Source organism: Chiloscyllium punctatum, chromosome 3 (genome assembly GCF_047496795.1).
Source record: "Chiloscyllium punctatum isolate Juve2018m chromosome 3, sChiPun1.3, whole genome shotgun sequence".
Lineage (NCBI taxonomy): Eukaryota > Metazoa > Chordata > Chondrichthyes > Orectolobiformes > Hemiscylliidae > Chiloscyllium > Chiloscyllium punctatum.
In genome coordinates this window covers 75,638,540-75,664,882 of record NC_092741.1, presented here as the reverse complement: position 1 = coordinate 75,664,882, position 26,343 = coordinate 75,638,540, and the positions used below count along the sequence as shown (strand labels likewise).

General features: G+C 38.6%; 1 protein-coding gene across 5 annotated transcripts; it reads left to right on the top strand.

The window, feature by feature from the left end:
- The first annotated feature begins 102 nt into the window (after positions 1 to 102).
- ccdc25 (coiled-coil domain containing 25) lies at positions 103 to 24,556 on the top strand. 5 transcript variants are annotated; one of them, XM_072555271.1, is made up of 10 exons: positions 107 to 558; positions 4,065 to 4,095; positions 10,758 to 10,805; positions 11,918 to 11,957; positions 12,150 to 12,201; positions 13,130 to 13,205; positions 15,416 to 15,519; positions 15,902 to 16,104; positions 19,003 to 19,048; positions 23,874 to 24,556. In XM_072555271.1, exons 1-10 carry the CDS (start codon positions 556 to 558, stop codon positions 23,904 to 23,906), a joined length of 636 nt encoding a protein of 211 aa, XP_072411372.1. In that variant the 5' UTR covers positions 107 to 555; the 3' UTR covers positions 23,907 to 24,556. The 5 variants fall into 5 exon arrangements, with proteins under 5 accessions (XP_072411376.1, XP_072411372.1, XP_072411392.1 ...); XM_072555291.1 differs by lacking the exon at positions 4,065 to 4,095 and adding an exon at positions 9,389 to 9,533 and having other exon boundaries at positions 108 to 558; XM_072555275.1 differs by lacking the exons at positions 19,003 to 19,048; positions 23,874 to 24,556 and adding an exon at positions 17,611 to 17,957 and having other exon boundaries at positions 103 to 558.
- The last annotated feature ends 1,787 nt before the right edge of the window (positions 24,557 to 26,343 follow it).

Here is a 26,343-nt window from a genome sequence, read left to right as displayed (position 1 = left end):
GGGGCATTGTGGAGACCACGTACATATTCCACCTATTATTGGATGGAGGATCTGTCAATCTTTTCCGAAAACCGCTCGGATTGGACTAAGCAGCGCAGTCCAACCCTTTCCCCATGGCCTCGAACGTCCGCGGTTCGATGTGGACAGAAAGTAAGAAATTAGATCAAACATCTTCAGTGGCAATATGGAAAGTAAACCAACTTTCAGAGTGCGATCTGCCCAATTTCTTCAGACCGTTACATTTTTTTAAAAAATTGCAGCGGGGAAAAACACGAAGAAATGAGAGGTTGACATCCGATCTGCTCTGTTTCAAAAAAGAGATTTTATGCATATGAGTGATTGCAGAGCACTTAGCTGACCGGGTTTCAGTTTGACTGCATTGCTTATTTCTTCCGTCCTGAAACACTGTGGAAAACTCTTGCTGCAGCTTGCACCCAGAGGCGCTTGCAGCGCAGTGATCACGTGACCTCAGCGCCGGCTCCTCCATTAATTTCCCTTCGCTCCGAGCCTGAGCTGGAGCCTACTGACTGACCATGGTTTACTATTTCACCAGTAATGGTGAGTATATCGGTGGCATTTGTCCATCGTAAATCTCTGTTACTTGAAACCTTCTTTGAAGTGGTTCTAAACTTTAACGTTGTTCCTTATGAACGGTGTGGGGGAGGTAGGTGTTTGAGCATGGCCTAGTCTCCTCCCAGGGAATTGCCTCCTTTCATGATTTCCTTTGGGAAAACTTTCCTTTTTGACCTGGAAAGACCGCTTCCTTTTTAGCTTTTACTTTATGCTTCATATGGTGTTCGTGCAAAGCAAAGTATTACAAATGTAGGTGACCTTCCCTCAATTAGAGCACTTTATTACGACGCTAACAAAAACTGAAATTGCTGGAGAAAATCAGGTCTGGCAGCATCTATGTAGCAAACACAATTAACGTTTCAAGTCTGGTGACCCTTCAGAAATGGAAATAGCTAGGTAAGGTTGAAATGTGAGCTCCTGGTGTGGTGGGAAAGAGAATAAATAACGTGGAGATGGTGTCCAGAGAATATTTCCGTCCCATTCTCCCAATTCTTAGTCACATTAGTTTTGATGGTGCCATCTGTCTGGGGGGGTCAAAAATGTGCATCTTTTTCCACACAAGGATTCCCCACCACCGTGGTTGAAAGAGCCCTCAGCCGTGTCTGACCTGTTTCCCATACTTCTGCCATTACCTGTTCTCTTCCCTCCCTCTCCTCTCACAAGTCGACACTTTCCAAATAAGGACAGGACTCCTACAATTAATGATAGGACCATGGTTAGTGTTGTAGAACAGATATGTAGAGTACAGGTATGTAACTTTTTTGAGGTTTGCATCACATGTAGATAGGATGGCTAAAAAGGTGTTTAGCACACTTGCCTTCATTGCTCAGACCTTTTAAGTATTTGAGTTGGGATGCTTTGTTAAGGTTGTACTGGACATTGGTGAGGCTTCTTCTGGAGTATTGTGTTCAGTTCTGGTCACCCTTTTAGGGAACGATATTGTTAAGAAAATATTTACCAGGATGTTGCTGGAAATGGAGTGTTAGAATTAGAAGGACAGGCTGGATTTTTCACTGAAATGTAGGAAGTTGAGGAGTGAACTTGTAGTGGTTTATAAAATCATGAGGGGTGTAGATGAGGTGAATGGCAAGTGTCCTTGCCATGTGATCACAAAAGGTGCAACACTTGTCAATTTACTTCTTTCCTCTTCACCATCCAAGGCACCAGACACAATTTCCAGCTGAAAGTGATTTGCCTTTATTTTATGTAATCTAGTCCACTGTATTTGCTTCTCACAATGTGGACTCAACACTGGGGAGACTAAACACAGACTGGGTGATTATTTTGCCTACATTTTGGCAGTAAGAAATGACCTTGAGCTGTCAGGTGCCTGCTATTTCATCAACCAACCATGTTCCCATGTCAATATATTCTGTTTTGGCCTGCTGCAGTATGGCTCAATGCAAGCTGGCGGAGCGATGCTCCAGTATGGGCTGTAGCACAGTCAAGTCATTTTCAAACATTTACGCTTCTTGTTAGCAATTATGTGTGTCAAATCCTCATCATTCATTCCACCCTTCAGCTATCTATCTCTGTTTTCTATATACAGATGCTACCAGACCTGTTGTGTTTCTCCTGCCCTCTGTTTTAGTCTCAGATTTCCGACATTTGTAGTTTTTGTTTATTTCGTTACTATCTTAACTGCTTCCTTCTCATTAATGTGTAGGTTGGAATTCCCCTAGAAACTGGCATATTTTATTAGAAGGTTATCACCAATGTTGAACTAAGTTTTCCCTGTGTGTTTGTCATGTACCTCTAAGCAGCCACTTTGTACCCAAGGTTACTTGCAACAAAATTTAAAATATAATTTGGTCAAATAGGAAGTTGAAGGAAAGAGGAATAAAGGGCTATAGAAACAGTGTAAGGATTTATCCTTTAGATAATTGTTTTTGGGAAGTAATGGTAATGCATGCAAATTGAATGCCTTGTTTCAGTTAATGTAAATCATAAACAGTCCAGTTATTATAAGAAAGATTGTGTAGTTTTTTTTCAGGATTAGTTCAAGAATGTAGATGATCTGTTTGATTGTAATTAATAAAGGTACTTCAGGCACATGTGTGTCTGCTGGCAGGATAAAGCGTCCCGTGTAGAATGAATGCTGGGACAATTTGTTCCAGATCAGAGCCATAACTGATGGCCTTGGGATCAAGTGTAAACTGGTAACATGTTACCTTTTTTTAATTTTTTCATATTTTTGAATACATTAGGTTATTTATGTTTGAGGTTTCATTTCCACAATGCTATAGCTTAGTCTTTAAGAACTAATGGATTATTGCCTAGATCACCTCTGTTATGATCATATTGTGTGAAGTCTTGTTAGAATATTATGTAGGTTTCTATGAGACCCCTCCCAACCTCATTCTCGTAAACTCCAGTGAATAGATCCAATCTCTTTTCATGCATCAGTCCTATCATCCCAGGAATCAGTCTGGCAAACATTTGTTGTGTTCCCTCCCTAAGCAGAACATCCTTCCTCATATAAAGAGACCAAAACTGCACACTTGATTCCAGGTGTGGTCTCAGAGATGCTGTAATCCTGCAAGATATCCCTGCTGCTTACTTGAATCCTTTTTGTTATGAGGGTCAACGTACAATTTTCTTTTTTTTTCCACCACCTGCATGCTTGCTTTCAGCGACATGTGAATAAGCATGTCCTCGTCGTCCTCATCCTCGTCCTCGTCCTGGTCCTCCACTACTACCACCACCAAACAATCTATCACCATTCAGCTAATTTGCCTTCCTGGGATTTGGTACCAAAGTTACAACTCTCTCATTTTTCTATATGTACTCCTATCTGCCATGCATCGCATCACTCAGAGTGTACCAAATCATGCTGAAGCATCTCTGTGTTCCCCTCACAGTTTGCTGTCTCCAGTATTTTCATGCTGAAACCAGTCCTTTTTTTGTTTCAGTTGTTGAACTATATCACCATACCTCAGACACCTGATGAGTTCCTTTTTGGCAACAAATTTAGCTTGGTCAATAAGCATAGACAATCCTCCAGGAATGATCAATTCAGAATATACTAGTTCTGTTCTTCATGCATTTATCTACTTTAATTTTGGGTGGCACGGTGGCTCAGTAGTTAGCAATCCTGCCTCATAGCGCCAGGAATCCAGGTTAGATTCTAGCCTTGGGCAATTGCCTATCTGTTTGCACATTCTCTCCCTGTCTGCATGGGTTTCCTCTGGATGCTTCGACTTCCTCCCACAATCCAAAAATGGTCATGTCAGGTGAGTTGGCCATGCTAAATTGGCCTATAGTGTTAGTGCATTAGTCAGAGGGAAATGGGTCTGGATGAGTTACTTTTTGGAGGATTGATGTGGACTTGTTGGGCCAAATGGCCTGTTTCCGCACTGTAGGGAATCTAATCTAATCTTTGTTGATAAGATATTAATACAGATAATCCGACTAGAAGAAAATCAAACAAACTTAAGACCACTATTTGTGTATGTATTTGTATGACATTTCTTCCCTTTTCATTCTTCAAGGGAGGGACTTTACAGGAGAGCTGCCGAGAAGGTAATTCCCCTGCCTGGAGAGTCTAAACAGAAAAAATGTTTTGCTATTTAGGGGTAAGATGAGAAGTCCTGCAGTCAAAATACTGTGAACATTTGGAATTTGGACTAATGAGCAAAGATGTAACTGAGGTAGCTAATTGGCAATTATCCTAATGAATAATTGAGCAGACTCAAGAGGCTGAATGACCACTTACTGCTTTTTTAAAAAAAAGTATTTCAGTCCTACCCTAGAAATATTTCATAATGGTTGTAATCTAAAGTAGCTGGCTGATTTGCATCAGGAGCTACGAGGAACTAAGATGTTACTTGTAAGGCAGCTGACTGTTAGTGCATTGTGTATATCATAATTTGAAAGATAGCTTGGGTTTCACAAAGTATTCTAAATGAGAACTGATGCTAGAAATTAAACATTTGTGAGTTTTCCACTACATGTTTATTTATTCACAGTTGAACATAGGAATGGTGGAATCAGTGATGAAAGATTACTATGCTACTTTCTGCATGTAAATTGAAAATGTGTTCCAGCGATTTGGGAACAGGGGAGCATGGAGGAGAACCTGTGAAAGGTCATATTTTGAAGTTGTTAAACTCAGTGTTGAGTCTTGAAGCCTATAAAGTGCCTAAGTGAAAAATAAAGTGCTGTTCCCCTGTTTCATTGAATTTTGTTGGAACACTGCAGCATGTTCATTGTGGAAATGTTAACATAGACATAGAACAATACAGGCCCTTTGGCCCATGATGTTGTGCAAAGCATTTATCTTAATTTAAGATCAACCTAACCTATACACCCCTCAATTTACTGCTGTCCATGTGCTTGTCCAGCAGAAAATGGGAGCAAGGTGGTTTATAATGGCAAATGATTGAAAGGTTGGGATCAATCTTAGAGAGCAGAGATGTTCCTCAAAGCATTTATTTAATCTGCTTGGTCTCGCTAATGCAAAGGAGACCAGGCTGTGAGCAGCGAATACAATAGACTTAAGTTGAAAGAAGTACAAGTGAAAAGCTACATCACTTGGGAGGTGTGCTTGGGTATTTGGGCAGAGAGGAGGGAGGATGTAAAATAAGTGTTGTATCTTACTGTTTGTAAGGAAAGTTATGTGGGGTAGGAGGGAGATGTCATAGAGAGGAAGGAGTATTAGGAGTAGTGGATGTGTGGACCAAGTTGCAGAGAAAACAGGCCTTGCAGAATACTGATATTGGAGGGGAAGATGTGTCTAGTGATAGTATTCTGCTGAAGGTGGCATGAAGGTCAGAGGATGAATATTTTGAACGCAGAGAATGGTGGAGTAGAAAATGATTTACCTCCTGTGGCCTAGACTGTCTTAGAAAATTGAGAAACTTCTCTCATAAAGTTTGCGGTTGTTGCCAAGACTTTCACTCAATTGGATTGTGCCCTTCTTGGGCCTAGATCTGTTAAGTTGGCCTTTCTTTCTTAATTACAAGCATTAACATTTCAACTGAAGTATTTTTAAATTTAGAAGGCTTAATGACCTGAAGACACAACATTGCAGAAGTCACATTTTTAGAGACCCTTTTACTTGTAGCAGCTGTGCAGTATTGAATTGTTCTCGAACAGATGGGGGTTTTCTTTAGATATCGCTGAATGTCCTCAGGCTCTGATGTGAATCCGCAGTTGGGGACACTGATGGAAGTTAGGCTGTTTTCTAAGGACAGTTGCACAAATGGGTGACAGAATAATTGTTTCAGTGCTGTTTCAACATTAAGAAGGTATAGTATTGCATCTCTGTTATCATGTAAGAGTATGCTGTGTTTAAGGATTGGTTAGAACAAAACTAAAGTTCTCTTTCAATGATTATTGCCTCTGAAATAGATCTAATTGGTAGAAGGAGCAGCACAGTTAACACCGAATGTTTTCTGATGCTCTGATATTGCAATATTCATCTCAACTTATCATCTCTCTCTCCTCTGTTTGCTCCTAATAGATTTTAAAAGCCTAAGTGATAAAGAATTAAGTTTACACTGCCTCCAGTATGTATGAATCACCTTAGTGTGGCAGCTTCTTTAAACTTATCCTTGTAGAGACTGATAACATTTTAAAAATAATCTCCACAACACCAGCAAAAAAAAAGTGCTGGACAAGATTTCATTTTTTAAAACTTTTACTGTTTTGTATCAACTAAAATCAATATAATTCAAGCACTTGGAGGCAGAGGATATTTTAAACAGATAAATTTCACTTTAAATAATTGATACAACACATATGTGTTAAATTAGAAGTGCTTGTGTTTTTCACAAATAAGGCACCATATGCAATCTGTCTTTCAAACTCTGCCTCTGCAATGCAGGATATCTCACTTCCCAGCCAGCAATTTTGGCACTTGAGATATACTTACTAGGAGCCAGATTCCATCTCATCGTATTTGTTGTGTTAAATTACTTGTGTGGTTTAATTTGTGTTGTAATAACCTGCTGACCGCTGTATTTGTTATTTAGTTATGTACCAGCTGGGAAGTGGAGGTGCATACTGTTAAATTCCTTATACAAGTAACCATCTCTCTCTGTTCTATATGATAGCTTCTTAGTAGTGACTACTGTTACACTAATGCCAATTGCCTCAGCTTAAATCTACAGACAAGCAGTTTGCAATAGCCACTGGACATATCAGAAATTAGGAAATTCAGCTGGTGGTTTTTAATTATAGGCCCTTGCTGCTATATTAATAAGGAGGCAGACAGTACTTGGCCCTTTGCTGAGTTGAAAGTACTGGATGAGCAGGAGTTTCCTCTAGCTAAACATTCAACCGAGTCTTTGTCTTCAGGTTCCCAACACAAACTTCATTTTGTCACTATTCACCCTCTCCTTCCTGGTAACTGAAGATAAATTGGACTGTTTGAGAACTTGGTATCACTTGAGCTCAAGCTGAGCTTCTAACCACATATCAGTAAAACCATCCATATCCAGCTTTATAACATTGCTCAACTCAAGCCCTGTGTTGGTTCATGAACTGCCGAAACTTCCAGCTGTACTTCTGTTATGCTTTAGACTTAACATTTCCAGTACATTCTTGGCCAGCTTCTTGATTTCTACTCTTCACAGTCAACCATACCACCACATCTTAACTTGCATCAGGTCCTGCTAATCCCTTCTTCTGTGCTCCCTGACAACATTGGTTTCCAGGTGAGCAACACCTGGATTTTCAAAACACTCAATGAAGTTTTCAAATCCCCCCCCCAAGAAATTTTTGTTTATACTCTGTTGGGACATTCCTGTCCCTAGTTGTTTTTCAAAAAGATGATGGTGGTGAGCTCCTGCCTTGAAATGCTGTAGTCAACCTTCTGTAGATAAACTCAGTGTCACTAGGGAGGGAATTTCCAGGGTTTTGACCCTGTGACAGTGAAGGAAGGGAAATGTATTTCCAAGTCAGGACAGGGAATGGTTGGGTGGGGAACTTGCAGGTGTTGGTGTTCCCATTTATCTGCTGTCCTTGCCCTTCTGTTGTGGGAGTGCTTTCTTTACGTTTGAGAGTTTGGAATGTGCTAATTAAGGACCTTTGGTGACTTTCTGCCTTCTATCTTGTAGATAGTACACACTGGTACTGAGCATCAGTGGTGGAAGGAGTGGGGAGCATTGACTTGTCGGTCGTGGACAGGTTTGGGGGTGGTGGTGAATTACTCATTGCAGTATTCCTAGCCTCTGACCTAACCTTCTATACCACTGTATTTATATGGTAAGGCCAGTTGCATTTCTGGTCAATGGTAACCCCAAGACATTGATAATTGGTGATTCAGTGGTGGTTGTGCCATTAAATGTCAAGGAGAGATGGTCAAATTGAGCATCTGGAAAACATTGCCTGGCATTTGAGTTGTATGAATGTTACTTTCCGCTTGTCAACCCAAACCTGGATATTGTCTGGATCTTATTGCATTTGAACATGAACAACTTCATTACCTGAGGAATCATGAATGGTGCTGAAAATTGTTCAAACATCCACGAACATCCTCATTCTTTTCTTATGGAGGAAAGGTCACTGATGAAGTAGCTGAAGATGGTTGGGCAATGGACACTACCTTGAGGGTACTGACACCCCAACAACAGAAACCAAGTTCCTCCGTGCTAGGTATGACTCTAGTAGAGAGCTTGCCCCGATACCCATTGATTCCTGTTTTGCTAGCTCCTTGGTCAAATGCAATCTTAATGTCAAGGGGTGTCATTCTATGCTCACCTCTTGAATTAGGTGCTTTTCTGTGTTTGAGCCAAGGCTGTAATGAAATCCAGAACTGTTTGCCCTGGCAGAACCCAAACTGGTCATGTTAGTGCTGGGCAGATGCTACTTCATAAGTGTCAATGACACCTTCCATCACCTTACTGATGATTGAGAGTAGACTGATGGGGCAGTAATTGGTTGGGTTGGATTTGTCCTGCTTTTTGTATACCTGGGCAATTTACTACATTATTGGGTAGATGCTAGCATTGTAACTGTACTGGAAGAGGTTGGCTTGGGGAGTGACAAGTTCTAGAGCCCAATCCTCGATATTATTGCTGGAATATTGTCAGAACCTATAGCCTTTGCATAGCCAGTCCCTCCAACTATTTCTTGATATCACGTGCCTTATCTTTTGCATTGACGTGTTGGTCACCTCCGTCATTGAGAATGGGGATATTTGTGGAGCTGCCTCCTTCACTGAGTTCTTTAATTGTCCTCCGCAATTAGATGTAGCAGAGCTCCAATCTGATCTGTTGCTTGTGCGATCTTAGCTCTGTCTATCATTTGCTGCTTCTGCTGTATGGCATGCAAATAGTCCTTTTTGATAGCTTCATCAGGTTGACATTTTTTTCAGGAATGCCTGCTGCTTTTCCTGGCATGTCCTTCTGTATTCCCCACCCCCCACCCTCCCCTCCCCACCCCACCCCCATTGAACCAGGGTTGAGTGGAGGCTATACTAGCCATTAGGTTGCAGATAGTGCTGGAAAACAATTCATTGATAGTTCACAGTGCCTCATGGATGCCCAGTGTTGAGTTCCTAGATCTGTTCAAAATCTGTCCCATTTAGTACAATGATGGTCCAACTCAACATGATGGATGTTATTCTCAATGTGAAGGGAACTTCATCTCCACAAGGACTGTGTTGTGGTCACTCTTCCAATCGGACAGGACATAGCCAGGGATGGAGATGGCACTGGCTGTCAGGTATCTTTCTGTGAGTATGACTCATGCTGTTGCTTGACTAGACGGAGAGACAGCTCTCCCAATTTTGGCATCAACCCTCAGATGTTAGTATGGAGGACTTTGCAGGAATAACAGGACTGATTCTGATATTTTTTCTGGTGCCTAGGTCAATGCCAGGTGTCTGCCTAATTTCCTATCTTACAGACTTCAAAGTGATTGATACAACTGAGTGGTTTGCTAGGTCATTTCAGAGGCCAGTTGAGAGTCAACCACGTTACTGTGACTGCAGAGTTGTATGCAGGCCACACCAGGTGAGAGTGACAGATGTCTTTCCCCGAAAGATATTAGTCAAATGGATTTTTTTCAACAATCAGCAATTGTCCCATGGTCATCAGTAGATTCATTCAATTTTTTAAAGTCAAATTTGAAAATGTGCAGTGGTGGAATTCACATGTAGGTATCCAGAATATTAGCTCAATTTCTGGATTAATTATCTAGCAGTAGTCTTACCAGGCCGTTGCTCCCTGCTCTAGTTCTGTAATGTCCTACAACATTCCAGTTCTTGCCTTTTAAACATCCTTGATTTTAATTGTTTTATTGTTGGTAGCAGAGTTTAACTGCCACGATCCTACATTCTAGAAATCCTAATTTAGACCTCTTTGTTTCTACCTTTCTTTCCTCATTTGAGTTGCTGTTTAAAACCTACCTTTGTGACAACGCTTTTGATAATCTGTCCTAACATCTCCTTCTACAGTTCAATGTAAAATTTTGTTTGCTTTATGCTTCTGTAAAACATCTATTGTCAAAGTCACTTTAAATTCAAGTTATAATTCTTAAAAGACATTTACATGTTGGATAGCATAATTACAAAAAAAAATTCTTAATTGTGAACTACTTATAACATGCTGCGACATTGTTGCATCTGTCTGAGTCAGATTTTGTGTAGCTGTCTCTAGAAACTCTAGCACAAGACCTAGGCTGACACTCCATTACAGTATTAAGGATGTTCTGAATTGTCAATGATGTTGCCTTTCAGCAAAGTTGCTAAACCATGTCTGCCCCCTTCGATAGATGGAAAAGATAATGGCACCATTTCAAAGAGCGTGGGAGTTTTCTTTCCATGTCCTCAACCGGTGTCACTAAAAATTATGTAGTCTTTATTGCAGCCACAGTGGGAAGACTTTCAGCCGTTTGGGACAGAATTAAAATAATTAAATTCTATTTTAAATTTTTGTGTCACCCCTCTTTCAACTATTGCTGCTCTGTTGATCAAGGAAATGAGACCTCCTACTGATAAGACAAATATTAGTGGAGAAAATGAAATCAGAACTTAATGAAATAATGTTCTCTAAATCTAAATATAATGTATAATTAATGGTGAGAAATCATTAGAATGGTAAACTCACAAAGTTGTGACGTGAAATGTGAAGTTTTGGAATTTATAAATCTAGCTGCTTTTTAGATTGCTTTCCTATTTTTCATTTTTGATACAACAATATAATTTAGCAAATTGAAGTATTTCTATTTTATTGCAGTGATTTCTTCACCATATACAATCTATATGGGAAAGGATAAATATGAAAGTAAGTATTTCCTTTTCACTAATCTGATGAAAGATTTACAGATGCTGGTTTCAAGTGATCTCAGAAGAAACTATCATCTTTGTATAATTTTAATAAATGATATTTGGTATGAGAGAGAGCAAGGAAATCCCACCCAAATTATAAAAAATGTTAAATCTCTAAACTGATCAGGACTAGGAATATTTTGCCAGTAAGACAATAAATGCAATTAGCTTAGTTATTCTTGTCAAATTAGATGAATATCTTGGAGAAGTATGCTTGTTATAACTGCTATGGCAGAAGGGCTGTAGTCTGTCTTGATTGAGGTTTTTTTTGTGCTCTGTCTATTATACTTCAGAAGATAACTATTTAATCAGAATTTAGGATCACACTTTTATGTCAATGCTTTATTTCAGTTAGCCACATTTCATAAAGCTGACCCCCCCAATTAATTCACTAGCTCCCATTTCTATACAAACATTTCAAACAGAGTTAACCTTTAATTCATTCATCACTTATTACCTCATTTCATTTGATTTTGGGCATTTCCTCATAGTAGTACTGGAAGGTAATGTCTTCAGTTAGCGTGTCCATGTCTGCCTACAATCAACTTTATTAATCAGCACAAGTTGCCATGCTTTCCTTTAGTATCATTAACTAGCTGTTCAGCTTATTGCTATGAAAAGAGTTTTTGTGCCAGAGAAATTGGTGTAATTGACATAAAAAACTGACATGATGATTAAATTGGCTGTATAAGGATAGAATTCCTTTGACATTTGGCTCATTGCGCTATTATTGGCTTTGATGAAATAATAATCAGCTGTGCTTTGCTTGAAAGCTGAGGACATTCTGCAGGGAGGGATTGTTACGATTATAATTTCAGTTACTGTTTGCAATATCCTTTTCTAGTCTTTTACCTAGGATTAAAAGAAGGATTTCTTTATTGCTTCATGACCGAAGTAGAGGGTTATGAATAATTTACACTCAGATGAATCTCTAAATAGTGGCTAACAGGAATTAGCAATTCAATGTGTCTTTTAAAGATAATCAAATAGTATTTGATGTTTTGAATGGAATCATCCAGCTGGCTAACAAATTGGCATTGTGCAACTTGTGTTTTTTTTTAAATGTAGATGAAGACCTAATAAAATATGGATGGCCAGAAGATGTTTGGTATGTTAATATATATCATTAGTTATTTGTCTGCTTGTTCTATCCAAATTTCAAGCATTCTTCTTATTTTCGTAATGCTGCTAATCCTTTTTGTTGCAATTAGTGATGAGCTGATGGTGTTGCAGTCTCAATCGTATAATGCATTGTTTTTTGTCATCACTAGTATGTATAGAATTGTTCTCTTGGTTTTAGGTTTCACGTGGATAAATTGTCTTCAGCCCATGTGTACCTCCGACTGTACAAGGTAAGATGTACAGGATCCCTTTCCCTTTTTAAGAAAGTGGCTTTATCAATTTTTTTAAATTGCCATCTGTGTATTACAATACTATCAATTTTCAGGCAGGATTTATGGTAATCTGAGAATTTAATTTCACCTTGTCCCTTAAACAAGTGGCCTGATTACTTGAATATTTGTCACATGCAAATAACTAATGATCAGTTCTATATATGAAGTAGAAGTTGTTTCTTTTGATACAACTTCTGTTTCATGTGTTTTAAAAATTAATCTTGGGAGGATGGAATAATGGGCTACTGACGCAGGTGGGTTAGAATGTTACATGCTTGAAGTCTGCTCTGTACTGAAGTATTTGATCTTAGCCAGGTTTGATAGGTATTGGAGAGTGAGATTGGTTTTTGAGCTACGGAATGGAAAAGTCTGAGAATTTCTGATTGTTACCCAGTGATCTGTGATTTCTAAGCCATTTGTGTGGCTTTTGTGCAAAAGTGAAGTCAGGCTCCATTGCAGAGGCTGTTATGTTTTTGATATTGACATTCACTTTCTGCACTCTCTTGACTGGTTAAGATACTGAAAGGTAACAAATGCATATGGTATCTCATGAACAGATGCTTTATGATGAGGTGGGATAGAGTTGAAGAACATTTTTTAAAAAAAGACTGCTGCAGAAATATAACCAATTATTTGTAAGAGTTTTGTAAATAATTAATTACATTGTGCTTTAATTGAGATAAACCTGTATTTGTTGCTGGGTCCATTTCTTGAAAAGGTTGAACTCATTGCTTAGCTGAACTGGTTAGTTGCAATAGATCATTAACAGTGAAAAGTCTCTTTAGCAAAAGCATGCGATTACTTAATCAGGCATTGAATTTTAATTGAAATGTCTTGAAGTATATAAAGAGATGCATGTTAATATATATCTTTTTTTTTGTCCTAGGGGCAGGCAATTGACAGCATCCCCAAGGAAGTACTAATTGACTGTGCTCAGCTAGTAAAAGCCAATAGCATACAAGGTAATTATAACAGACCAATTTTCATACAACTTTGAGGAGAATAGGGTGGACTGCTGAAGATTTTTAGTGATGAATGAGAAAACATAGAATGAAACCAACTATTGAAACAAGATTTTAGAACAAAAGAGCAAAGATACTAGATTTTATGCACGTTTTTGTCAGCGCATGATAATTGTCCATGGGGAAAGCACTAGTAGAATTGTCAAAATCAGTTACATACCCAGGTGACCACTTGAAAGAGCTATCTGAATTCTGTCCTTTCTCCCTGTGGCCTTTGAATACCTTTCTCCAAGTACAGTATCTGTCTAATTCCCTTTGTAACTTACCTTTGAGTCTGCCTTCACTACCCTTTTCAGCAATGCAATCCAGTTTGGAGGAGCTTTAATTTGTCCATCCTATCCACTAAACACACTCTGTTTTGCTGTCCTGGCTATCAGGTCTCTTGTTGGTGTAAACAATTCCTCCTCATTTGCCCTATCATAGTTTTCAACACTCTTGTTCCGATTTACTCTCCCCTTGCTCAGTTCTGTCAAAAGCCTCCCAGCTCTTCAAGCATTCTTCCATGTGCTTACCAATGAACTTGACTTCTTGCTAAATTGTGGTGCCCCAAAATTGGATGTAGTCCTCTGCTAAGGATAATGTGATTTATAAAGATTAACATAACTTATCTTTGTACATATGCAAGTACTTATAAAGCCTAGCATCCCATAAGCTTGTTAAATAAAGCTCATCTCCTAGCCTTGACACTTACAATGAATTGTGTTTGTGAACTGCCTAGTTTTTCTAATTCTTCATATTCCTTAATGCAATAATTAACATTTCTCCACATTGGATTTAATTTATCAAGTTTCTGTACGTTTCACCATTCTGTTCTCCTAAATGTCTGACTGTTTACTGTATTTTCAAATTTTGTCCTCTGGGAACAATGACATGATGCCCTTTTTGTACCCACACCAAGAAATTGCATTATCTTACAATTTTTTTAATGTAGTGTGATGAAAGACTTTCATATGTATTGTTTGAGTTTGGATTTAGAATAGTGGCAAATGGGAGTTGGCTCATTTCCTAAAGAGTTTAAAAAGTAACTAGCTCAGGCACTCCTTTACAATAGTGACTTAATCCAGTATGTGTTAAAGAGCAGGAGGCCCCTGGAGTTTAATAGCAATGTTTTTACTGTGGTGGTTTATGGCAAGGAGTTAAACAATGGATTGTTTTTGGCTCAAGATAACTGAGGATTGATTTTAGATTAGATAACCTAGAGACTGAAAGCATTTATGCAATTCAGAAGAGACCTGGCTGATCTGACAGGAGCAAAAATAGTTTCTCTCCTATAAAAGAGTACACATCAGTTCAGGGAAAGCTCAATATACTAATTTAGTTTGTAAAATTTCCAAAGCAGGAGTGTTTGGTTAGAAATCTGAAGATAATCTGCTGAGAGAGTAGATTTCATGGTTCACAGTAAGTGTGCGAAAACGTTGAAATTATAAAGATTTGATTTGGGGTTTTTTCATTATTTGAGTCTTTAATGGATAGTATCAGGAAGTAGGGTAAGACTGTGTTTTGCTGCATGCTTAAAATATTTGAACCTACTTTTATATTTAAATAGCTTTTTGTCTTTGTTCTGTTAAAGAAACTCTGAAAGCTCATGGCTATATTTTAAACCCTGACCACCACCATTAACCAAATTTTTAAAAAAGTATACATATATACCAAACCAGATTTCATTCTGCAACTCTGACTTCAGTACAATAGCTGGGATCATACACTTGAACTTTAAGCGTCTTTTAGAAGTTGATATGCACATCAACTGCATCATCTTTATCAACCTTTTCCTTTCCTTCAGGGATAAGACCATATCAAGTTGTAGAATTGGTCCAGTTAAATAATTGAAAGAACATTGAAATAGGCTAGACACATGCACATAATAACTCTATATGCATTTCGGATAAAAGCCAAAGCAGGCTGAGCCAAATATCCTATTGTATTGAATTTACTTCTGATTATGTGGGAAAAGTTATTAAAGCTGATAATATCCTGCTTTTAATGTGCCTCAACTGCCTAGTTCCTCCCTTGTTCATTTTGTTATGAATTGTTGCACTTGTTAAAAATCAGGCTTGCCACTATCTTGTCCAAAATATTAAGAGTAACGTATTGTTTGTAATAATAAAATTACGTATACCTATAATGATTTTATTGTTTCTGTTTACTAGGATGCAAAATGAACAACATAAATGTTGTGTACACTCCATGGTCTAATCTAAAGAAGACTGGTGATATGGATGTGGGTCAAATAGGATTTCACCGACAAAAAGATGTAAGCATCACAACTTGATCTGGAATTACTGTGAACTTGAAATAATTGCCCATTTGACTACTCAATTTTGTTAGCACACTAGAGAACTGTTAATTAGGAATATGGATTTTCATTTATAATTCTTTTGTCAACATGTGAGATCTCGAATTCTGAAACCAGGAATTTGGAACTATCAACAATTTGTGTTGAGTAGTTAAAACTAAAATGTGTGAGAATAAATGTTGAATTATATTAAAAGTGCATTTTGTCTTTATGCAGATGAGTTAAAGATTCCCCTATTACAACTATATAGACCAAGATTAATAGCAAAAAGTTGTTGCATGCAGCTGTCCTCAGATAAGTTACATTTTTTTTAGTCATTGTTTGCACAATTTAAATATAGGTGAAGGTAATTACAGTGGAGAAAAAAATTAATGAAATTTTAAACCGGTTGGAGAAAACTAAAGATGAGCGATTCCCAGATTTGGCAGCAGAAAAGGAATCCAGGAACAGAGAGGAGCAGAATGAAAGAAAAGCACAGATTCAAGAGATGAAGCGAAGAGAAAAAGAGGAGATGAAGAAGCGAAAAGAAACTGAGGAACTTAGGTTTGTATCAGCATAGTGGGAGAACGCACAAGCTTTCTCTATTTACTTTACCCAAATATGTTGTTTTAAAGTATTATGCCCAAAACTACTTAGAAGTAAGACAAGTTCTCTTTTTTCTAGGTTGTGTAACCCATCTTCATCCAATGCCTCTTGACTATTACTTAGTTGCATGGGATTGCATTCAACTGTTTCTATACTTATTGGTGTCATTTTCAAGAGAAAGACTCCTCTGCAATGTCGTCTTCTGCACAATGTTTTTCAAATCTGGTGCTCTCTTAGTCATTGCCCGCCTCCAACATTCCATCTACTTGCTACCCCTTGGTGATATCACCTAAAAATGCAGCATTCAGTTTCACATGTAAACTGACAATACCCAAATCTATTTCTCCACCATTTTTCTGTTGTCTCGAAGTTATCAGAATGTTAATCTGACCTCTAGTAGTGAATAAACAGAAGTTTCATCTTAAGTTTTGGGAAGCTATTGTCTTTGGTTCCTTAATCACCTCTTGCCCTATCTGTGAAAACTGAGGCTAAGACAGACTGACTGCAACCTGGGTGTGAGATGTGACCCCAAGATGAACTTTACATGATATATGTTTAAACCATTATTTAGATCTCTATCTCAGCTACCGTAATGTACCCTGGCTTTGCCCCTAACTTGGCTCATCCGCTGAAGCATCTTGTAGATTTGTTTTTCCAGTCCTCTCCTAGGGGACCTCGCACTGACTAACATTTAGATACCTGTGGGCATCTAAAAACTGTGATCTTAGTTGCATCAATTTTCATTTATCTAATGCCTTATTCCTTGACTAACAGTTACAGAACTTTAGCTTCTTGAGCATCTCTTTTCTTTTCAAACCGCTTCATAATTGTTAACTGTATTTTCATGGCTCTAAACTCTGGAGTTCCCGCTAAATTTTATTTCTGCCTCTGTATTCCTACTTCAATCTTAAAGAAGTTCCTTAAACCTTGGTATCTGCCTTAATGTTTCCAAATTTCTTGCTTTATAATGTGTACCCTTGTGATATACCATGGAATGTCTTATTATATTAAAGGCTCAATATGTAAGTTGTTGTGATTCCAGAGGAGCAATCTATTTCATTCAATTACATAAGTTATTGTGTGAATTAACTTAAGTGCATTTGAAGTAGGTCATCAAAATGTTGAGTTTGCAGGGCATTGTAAAGGTAGATGCTGAGAGATTGTTTCTGCTGGTCAAGGTATCAAAGATGCTGGGGCACAGTTTCAGGATGAGGGCTCACTTAGGACTGAGATGAGGTGAAATTTCATCACTTTGTGTTGTGAATCTTTGGAATTCTCCACCCAAGATAGTTATGGAATTTCCATTGTGGAATCGATTAAGGCTGGGATAGATGGATTCTAGTGCCTTGGGGAGTCAGGAGGTATAGGGAGTGGGAAGGAAGTTTAAGATCATTGATGAATATGTTGAAATGGAGGGCAGGCTCAACAGACTGTGTATGATCTGCTCCTATTTCTTGTGTCTAGGCTAAAGAAGCAAAATGGTATTAACTGGTATCTCCTGGGAAAAGAGTTTGCGACAGTATCCTTACTGGGAGAATAACAAGTTGGTTGGAGTCTAAGCTGATGTGGAGAGATAACCAGGTGGAAAAGAGAAAAAAAGGTGAGGAAAGAAGAGATAGGAGGAGTTAAAAATCAGGATTGTGATATGTATGTGAAAGTATTCACAATCAGTTCAAAATTAGAGCTAGAGATAATAACTGTGGAAGGAAATGATGTGCAATTACAACATCTGTATTCTTTTTGGATATCAGTATATGCAACATTTTCAAGGTCGTTGTAAAAGGGAAATTTGTGTGGGTTGATAATGTAAAGGATTTTAGAGTGTAATACTGTTCTATGGACTTGTTCTGAATCCAGATAAATTTAAGTTGAGAAACAGAAAGGGAAATAATGCAGTTATCTATATTGCAAGTCAGCTAAATGGTCAATATAAAAGCAGGTTTGTAGGCAGTCTAAAAAGTAAGGTACTAAAATGGATAGCTTGAACTACCTGGGGATGAACTAGAGTAAAGGTAATTGTCAGTTTAGTGAGAATTGCATTCAGGGTCATTATATTTATGATGGACTCTTCTGATTCAGAAAAGATTTACAAGAATGTTGCCAGGGTTGGTGGGTTGGAGCTATAGGGATAGGCTGAATAGGCTAGGGCTGAAGGGTGATCTTATGGAAGTTTATAAAATCATCGACAGCATGAATAGTCAAGGTCTATTTTTTTCCCCAGGGTGAGGGAGTCCAAAGCTAAAAGGCATAGGTTGAAGGTGAGAGGGGAAAGATGTAAAAGGGACCTCAGGAGCAACATTTTTGCACAGAGGGTGGTGCACGTATGGAATGAGTTGCTAGAGGCAGTGGTGGAGGCTGGTGCAATTACGATCTTAAAAGGCATTGGATGGGTATATACATAGGAAGGGTTTAGAGTGAAATCGGCCAAATGCTGGCAAATTAACTAGATTTATTTAGGAAATCTGGTGGGCACAGACAAGTTGGTCTGAAGGGTCTGTTTCCATGCTGCACATTTCTATGACTCTGTAATTGTGGGACATGAGCTGGAACAAAACCTGAATTTGAGAGTTGTGGCAATAACTGCTTCAAAAGCAAACAGAAATTGCTGGAAAAGCTCAGCAAGTCAGCCAGCATCTGTAGAAAGAAATCAGTGTTAATGTTTCTGGGCAAGTAACCCTTCCTTGGAACAGTTTGAGGAAGGGTCACTCTTTCTGCAGCATTAACTTTGAGTTTGCTCCACGGGTGCTGCCTGACCTGCTGAGCTTTTCGAGCAATTTGTTTTTCTTTGATTTACAGCATTCGCAGTTCTTTTGGTTTTTACCTTTGTTTAACCTGTTTGTTTAACCAATTCCTTAGGTGCTATTCTTCACTTATGAAGTCTGAAAATATGAGCAGCAATCAGGTAAGGATATTTAATTACAATTGGCTGCATTGCCAGTCACCCTGTCCTTAGTCATATTGAATTATTGCTCTCTGCATATTCTGACCAAATTAACACTTTTTAAAAACAAAACTTTTTTTTTCTATCCTTTTCTGAAGACTTTGACTAATACTGGGATGCACTTCAGTAGAAATAAGACATCTGGTGCTTCTTCCCAATGGCTATGCTTCCCTTAAATCTGGACCGTAATACTGTTGAACTCCTTGACCATGACACACACACGCCTGTTCTCGCGGAACACACATCTGCATGGATCCATGTACCATTCAGCAATCCTCCAAGAAAGCATATAGGACTCCCAGCTGACTTTCCACTGCTAGTCCATGGTTCACTATTCTGTAAATTACTTAAACCTCTGTTTGGGTTCTTGACAAAACAAATGGTTGGCAGGTAGCATTTCGGGTGTTACAAATAAGGAGGATTTATTAAGTAACAAACAACTGACACTTTATAGTCACGTGTGACCTTTTTCTCTTGAGACAGCTCAGACACAGATAGATGCTGTGATTGGTTTGAGTTGCTCTGCTCTTTCATTTTGCTTCTGTGAACCTGCACAATTGAACAGTACCCTTCAGAAAGACTTTTACTGTGTGGGTCTGGTAATTTTCATTTATTGTACAGCAAAGTCCCACCATTCACAAGGAATATGTACCCAGAAATCCTTGTGAATAGTGAAATCACAAATGGCAAATATAATTTATAATTAGTGTCAATTGGATAGGATTCCAACAATATAAATGTTTGATTTCTTCAAATGTTTCCTACATTGGGCAGCATGGTGGCTCAGTGGTTAGCATTGCTGCCTCACAGCACCAGGATCTCAAGTTCAATTCTGGCCTCAGGCGACTGTCTGTGTGGAGTTTGCACATTCTCCCCGTGTCTGCGTGGGTTTCTTTCCACAGTCCAAAGATGTGCAGGTTAGGTGAATTGGCTGTGCTAAATTGTCCATAGTGCTAGGTGCACTAGTCAGAGGGAAATTGGTCTGGGTGGGTTACTCTTTGGAGGGTCGAAGGGCCTGTTTCCACACTAGGCAATCTAATCTAATCTAATCATAAAAGTAATAATAATGAATACTGTAACTCTTAAATTAAATCTCACCTGTAGAGTTGATGAAAAATGCTGCTAACCAAACAGCAAGCTAAATGAATAGCTTCATTTTGAATAGAAGAGTTTGAAATTTATTATTTTAGCACAATTCAGTTTTTTAAAAACATGGTTATTTTCCTCCCTCTCTGTGTGGAGAGTATGATCTCTATAGTGACCTGGCCAACTTCTGCACCACAACCTGCAGGAAAGCAGAACTGTTCAGATCCAGAAAACCACATATTGTCATATGAAGTGATTTCTGATTAAATAAGTAATCGCTGTTGGCAGAAAATATTCATTCTAGAGGAAAGTATTAGCTGGTTATTAGATAGTGATTGGTACAACGTGACCAATATTAGTTTAAACCTCAAGAATCAAATGTGTAATTTGTCACGTGAGGTTTTGTACATGACGTTAGGCAAGCTTTGACGGTGTGGTACATTCTATCGGGCAAATGTTAATTAGTATCATGCTTGAGCTCAAAACAGTAACAAAATTAAACATTTTAGAATGATTGTACACAAGAGGTTTCACCCAGTTATGTTGTATTCTATGATAACTGTAGGTAAGCAAATATGTGCACTAATGGGTGATATGGTGCATAAATGTTTAATTTCATAAATTTGTTAATCATCCCTTCACAATTTTTCCACGATACTTTCACTTACCAGCAGTTAAGGCTTTGCCTGCCAAAAACCAAAACACTGTATAAAGTACAGTATTTAAATACAAGGAAATAAATCATTAAAACATATATTTCTGTCACTAAGGCTGTTTGTAGCATCTTGCTTGCACTAAGCTGGGATAAAATCTGTGCTATTTGGTATATTAGATGCTAGATTTTCTGATTTGAACCATTAGGATTTTTTTTTATTTTAATGAATTATATTGAAACTGCCTATATCACCAATTTGCAGATTAAACAAGGAGGTCCAAATAGCTCAAGTTGGGAAGTATTACTACAGTTATACATTGCCATCAAGGGTAAGACTTGGAATTAATGGGAAACTAGGAAGTGGCAGAATCAATAAACATATATTTTGTGCAAGAAGCATCCCAATAATATTTGAATATTAAGGGGTAAAAGGGAAGGTGGAACTTGAAACAATTAAGGGGTAAATGTAGGGGTCTGGGTGGGTTGTGCTTCGGCGGGTCGGTGTGGACTTGTTGGGCCGAAGGGCCTGTTTCCACACTGTAATGTAATGTAATCTAATCTAATCTAATCTAATTAAGGAAGAGTCATTAAGAAACTGTTAGAACAAAAAGCCAACAAGTGCCAGGTTCTGCTGGCTACTCTCCAATGGTCTAGATGCAATTTTTGTTAGCTTCCAAAATTTCCTCAGTTCTGCAAAGCATCCAGAGGATTAACGTTGCTAATGTAATGCATCTGCACTAAAGGTGGGAAATGAAAAGCTGGAAACAACAGATCAGTTGTACGGTGTCTGGGGGGGGGGGGTAAATGCATTAAAAAGAGAGTTTTGCATTACTACAGGATAATTAGAAAATCGTAATACAGACAGGCAGACAAATGGTTTTGTGAAAAGAAAATCATTTTAGTAATTTATTGTTAGAGGAAGTAACAAACGAGGGTAACAAAAACGTTTTGTGCATGAATTTCCAAAAGGCATTCAATAACATGCCACTTCAAAGGTTACTTCACCAAGTAAGAGCTTGTGGTGTAGGAAATAACATTAGCATGGATAGGCTATTGGTTACAGGTCATAGAAGGGGTCATTTTTGGATTGGTGATCTGTAATAAGAGGAGCACTGGTCAGTGCTGGGCTCTTGATATGCAATCTAAATTAGTTACTTGGATGAACGAACTATATGTATGGTAGCTAAATTCCCTGATGACACAAAGATAGGGAGGAAAGTAAGTTGTAGTGAATAAGTACAGTGTTTCCAAAAGGATTTAGACAGGTTACGTTAGCAGGCAAAACTATGGTAGTTAGAGAATAATTTGGGAAATGTAAACTTGCCTGTTTTGGTAGGTAAAATAGGAAAAACAGTATATTGTTTGATCGGGAGGAAATATCTGCAATAGACATCTGATTATAACTAATGTGGCAAGACTATATTAATATATAGATACAGCAAGTGCTTAGGAAGGCTAATGAAATGTTAGTGTTTATTGCAAGGGGCATAAAGCTTCAAAATAGTAAGTGTTGATACAGTCATACAATGCCTTGGATTGTGTGGTAGTTTTACTGTCCTTACTAGTGAAAAGAGAATTGCATTGGAAGCAGATGGGAAGAGGGCTGTTTTGATCATTCCTGGGATAAAGGAATTGAGGAAAGGTTAGATAGGTTTAGCCTGTAGCTGTTGGAGTTTAGAAGAATGAGATGGGCAGCATGGTGGCACAGTGGGCAACACTGCTGCCTCGCAGTGCCAGAGACCCAGGTTCATTTCCCGCCTCAGGCGACTGACTGTGTGGAGTTTGCACATTTTCCCCGAGTCTGCGTGGGTTTCCTCCAAGTGCTCCGATTTCCTCCCACAGTTCAAAAATGTGCAGGTTAGGTGAATTGGCCAAGCTAAATTGTCCGTAGTGTTAGTAGAAGGGGTAAATGTAGGGGAATGGGACTTTGGTGGGTTGTGTTTTGGCGGGTCAGTGTGGACTTGTTGGGCCAAATGGCCTGTTTCCACACTAAGTAAGGTAATCTAATCTAATCTTATTGCAATATACACGATCCAAGTTAACCTGACTGGATGAGCTCTGAGAAGATGTTTCCCTTTTTGTGGAGTCTAGAACTAGGAGGGGCAATTTAAAACTAAATAATCTCCCATTTAAGACTAAGATGAGGAGCTTTTATTTCAGAGAATCATTGGTCTATAATTCTCTTCCCCAGAGTGCACTGATTCAGGACTGAGTTAAGTAGATTTTTAATAGAAATGAGGGATAAAGAAGACATACTAGTAAACTACAATTAGATCAAACATTATTTAATGACAGAGAAGGCCCAAGAGGCAAAATTATATACCTGGCTTAAAGAAAATATTTGAATTTGCAAAATGCCTTTATAGGGACTTTTAAGTGTAGCCCCCTTCAAATGTGGGAAGTGTGATTATAATCTTGAATACATCAAAATCTCTCAAATAGCAAAATGTTAATGATCAGCTATTTTGTTGGCACTCATTGAGGGATGAATATCAACCAGGATATGAGAACTGTTCTTTGATAGTAATGTGAGGTCTTTTGTGTCAGTTTGAGAGGGCATATTTAATTTTGAACCTTGTCTGAAAGTAGCACTGAAGGTGTCAGCTTCTATTTTTACATTCAGGGCTTTTAAGTGGGATATGAACCTATGACCTTCTGACTTAGAGGAGGGGATTACCACTGAGGCATGACTGATGACCAAAGGTGAGATATAAATACTCACCACTTTTACAATACAGGGCACCAGCTGTAGAGACCAATGTTGATGTGATACTGCAGTTATTAATTCTAGACTTTTGGATTTGTTTAAGTCCAATTGTGCAGCGATTTGGAAGTGCTAATTCCTAGTATGTTCTACTTCTAGTATAGTCTGCAATCAAAAAATATTTCCTAATCTTTTTGTGATGCTGACTTTCTTTTGTTTCACTCTTCCATTTGTAACATTTAAATGTGGAGCAGCCATTAAAGTAGAAAATTCCACCTACCTCTTGCTGTTTGTTTGTACAAAGTAATCATTTGTCTAATTCATTTTTTTCCTTCATTTAGGATTGTGGCTATGACTCTGATGATTTCATGTAAAGGCCACTGAATACTAAGATATAGACTGTTTGAAATGGAGGTGTGGGCCTGCCAAATAATGTTTCTCCTCTGACTATATTTTTTCTCCTGTGGACGAGTGCCATTATGTTACCAGATCGCTAAGAACAACAGAGTGGAAAATGACATTTTTCTTCAAAATTTTCTCTGATTTTGAAATTTGAATATGAAAATGCTGTTTTGACTTGAGCTTCGCATGGTCGTGTTTTTGAGGAAAATAGCTTATTGTTAGAAGAATTGTTGCTGGAATTCTTTAAATGCCGAAAAGATATGGGGAGGCTATTAAATTAAGTGTCATTGAAAAATGTGTAGATCATTCGGGCATTGTTGAAAAGAGTTCATGGTTTGATTTATGCTGCACTTGGCATAAAGTTCAAGCAGTGTGACTTTGCATACATGAAATCTTTCATCTCTTTCTCTCCCTCTTTCTCTCTCTCTCTCTCTCCCTCTTTCTCTCTCTCTCTTTCTTTCTTTCTTTCTTTCTTTCTTGTACATGAGTCAGATAAGCAATAAACCTAAATCTTGCTGTTATGGATGTATTGAAATAATTTGGTCATTTGTATAAAACTGTATAAGAATGCATGCTGGTGTGTATAATTAAAACAAATTTAAATAAAAATGCTGGAAACTAACGTATTAATGAGTCCTGAAGTTGAAATGTTAGTTCAACTTTACTTTATGGCAGCTAATTGATATCTTTCCATTACTTTTGCCCAAGTGATTTTATTCAAAAATTATAATTTGTCTAAATCGTTGTTTAGTTTGTGGTTTTAACTTCCTGATTTCATCTGAGGTCCTTTGGATTCTATCGCTGAATGTATATTATTGAACTAGGATTTCTGGCTATGTAATGCATTAGATGTGTTTGGTTTCTTCTTACCCACTCCAAAGTAACTATGCAACTACATTTCAAAGTTTGGGAGAAGATTTGTAGCTCGGGTGTTCGTTGTTTTGGTTCTGTTCGCCAAGCTGGGAATTTGTGTTTTAGATGTTTCGTCCCCTGTCTAGGTGACATCCTCAGTGCTTGGGAGCCTCCTGTGAAGCGCTTCTGTGATGTTTCCTCTGGCATTTATAGTGATTTGTACCTGCTGCTTCCGGTTGCCAGTTCCAGCTGTCCGCTGCAGTGGCTGGTATATTGGGTCCAGGTCGATGTGCTTATTGATTGAACCTGTGGATGAGTGCCGTGCCTCTAGGAATTCCCTGGCTGTCTCTGTTTGGCTTGTCGATTATAGTAGTGTTGTTCTAGTCAAACTCATGTTGCTTGTCATCTGTGTGTGTGGCTACTAAGGATAGCTGGTCATGTCGTTTCGTGGCTAGTTGGTGTTCATGGATGTGGACTGTTAGCTGTCTTCCTGTTTGTCCCATGTAGTGTTTTGTGCAGTCCTTGCATGGGATTTTGTACACTACCTTGGTTTTGCTCAAGCTGGGTATCGGGTCCTTTGTCCTGGTGAGTTGTTGTCTGAGAGTGGCTGTTGGTTTGTGTGCTGTTATGAATCCTAGTGATCGCGGTAGTCTGGCTGTCAGTTCAGAAATGTTTTTGATGTATGGTAATGTGGCTAGTCCTTTGGGTTGTGGCATGTCTTTCCCTTAGGCATCTGTTGATGAAATTGCGGGGGTATCCGTTTTTGGCAAATACATTGTATAGGTGTTCTTCTTCCTTTGTAATCACTAAAAACACAGAAATAGAGAACACACACTGGATCATCAACGCCACACTCACAGGAATCCGATTCACTAGAGAGGAAGAAAAGGACAACCAACTCCCATTCCTAGACGTGATGGTACAGAGAACACTGAATGGAGATTTCACCACAAAGGTATACAGGAAAGCCACACACAGACCAGTCCTGAACTATGAAAGCAGCCATCCCAACACACACACAAGAAGTTGCATCAAGACACTGTTCAAAAGGGCCACAACACATTGCAGTACATCAGAACTGCAAAAAGACGAAGAAGAACACCTATACAATGTATTCGCCAAAAACGGATACCCCCGCAATTTCATCAACAGATGCCTAAGGGAAAGACAACGGAATGAAGACATGCCGCAACCCAAAGGACTAGCCACACTACCATACATCAAAAACATTTCTGAACTGACAGCCAGACTACTGCGACCATTAGAACTCAACAGCACACAAACCAACAGCCACTCTCAGACAACAACTCGCCAGGACAAAGGACCCGATACCCAGCATGAGCAAAACCAAGATAGTGTACAAAATCCCATGCAAGGACTGCACAAAACACTACATGGGACAAACAGGAAGACAGTTAACAGTCCGCATCCATGAACACCAACTAGCCACGAAACGACATGACCAGCTATCCTTAGTAGCCACGCACTCAGATGACCAGCAACATTAGTTCGACTGGGACAACACTACTATTATCGACAAGCCAAACAGAGACAGCC

Bases quoted from the DNA above. Each gene is read 5' to 3' on its own strand.
- ccdc25 (XM_072555271.1), top strand. The intron at 15,520-15,901 runs GTAAGCATCACA...ATTTAAATATAG, and splicing joins GATTTCACCGACAAAAAGAT to GTGAAGGTAATTACAGTGGA. The intron at 19,049-23,873 runs GTAAGGATATTT...TCCTTCATTTAG, and splicing joins AAAATATGAGCAGCAATCAG to GATTGTGGCTATGACTCTGA.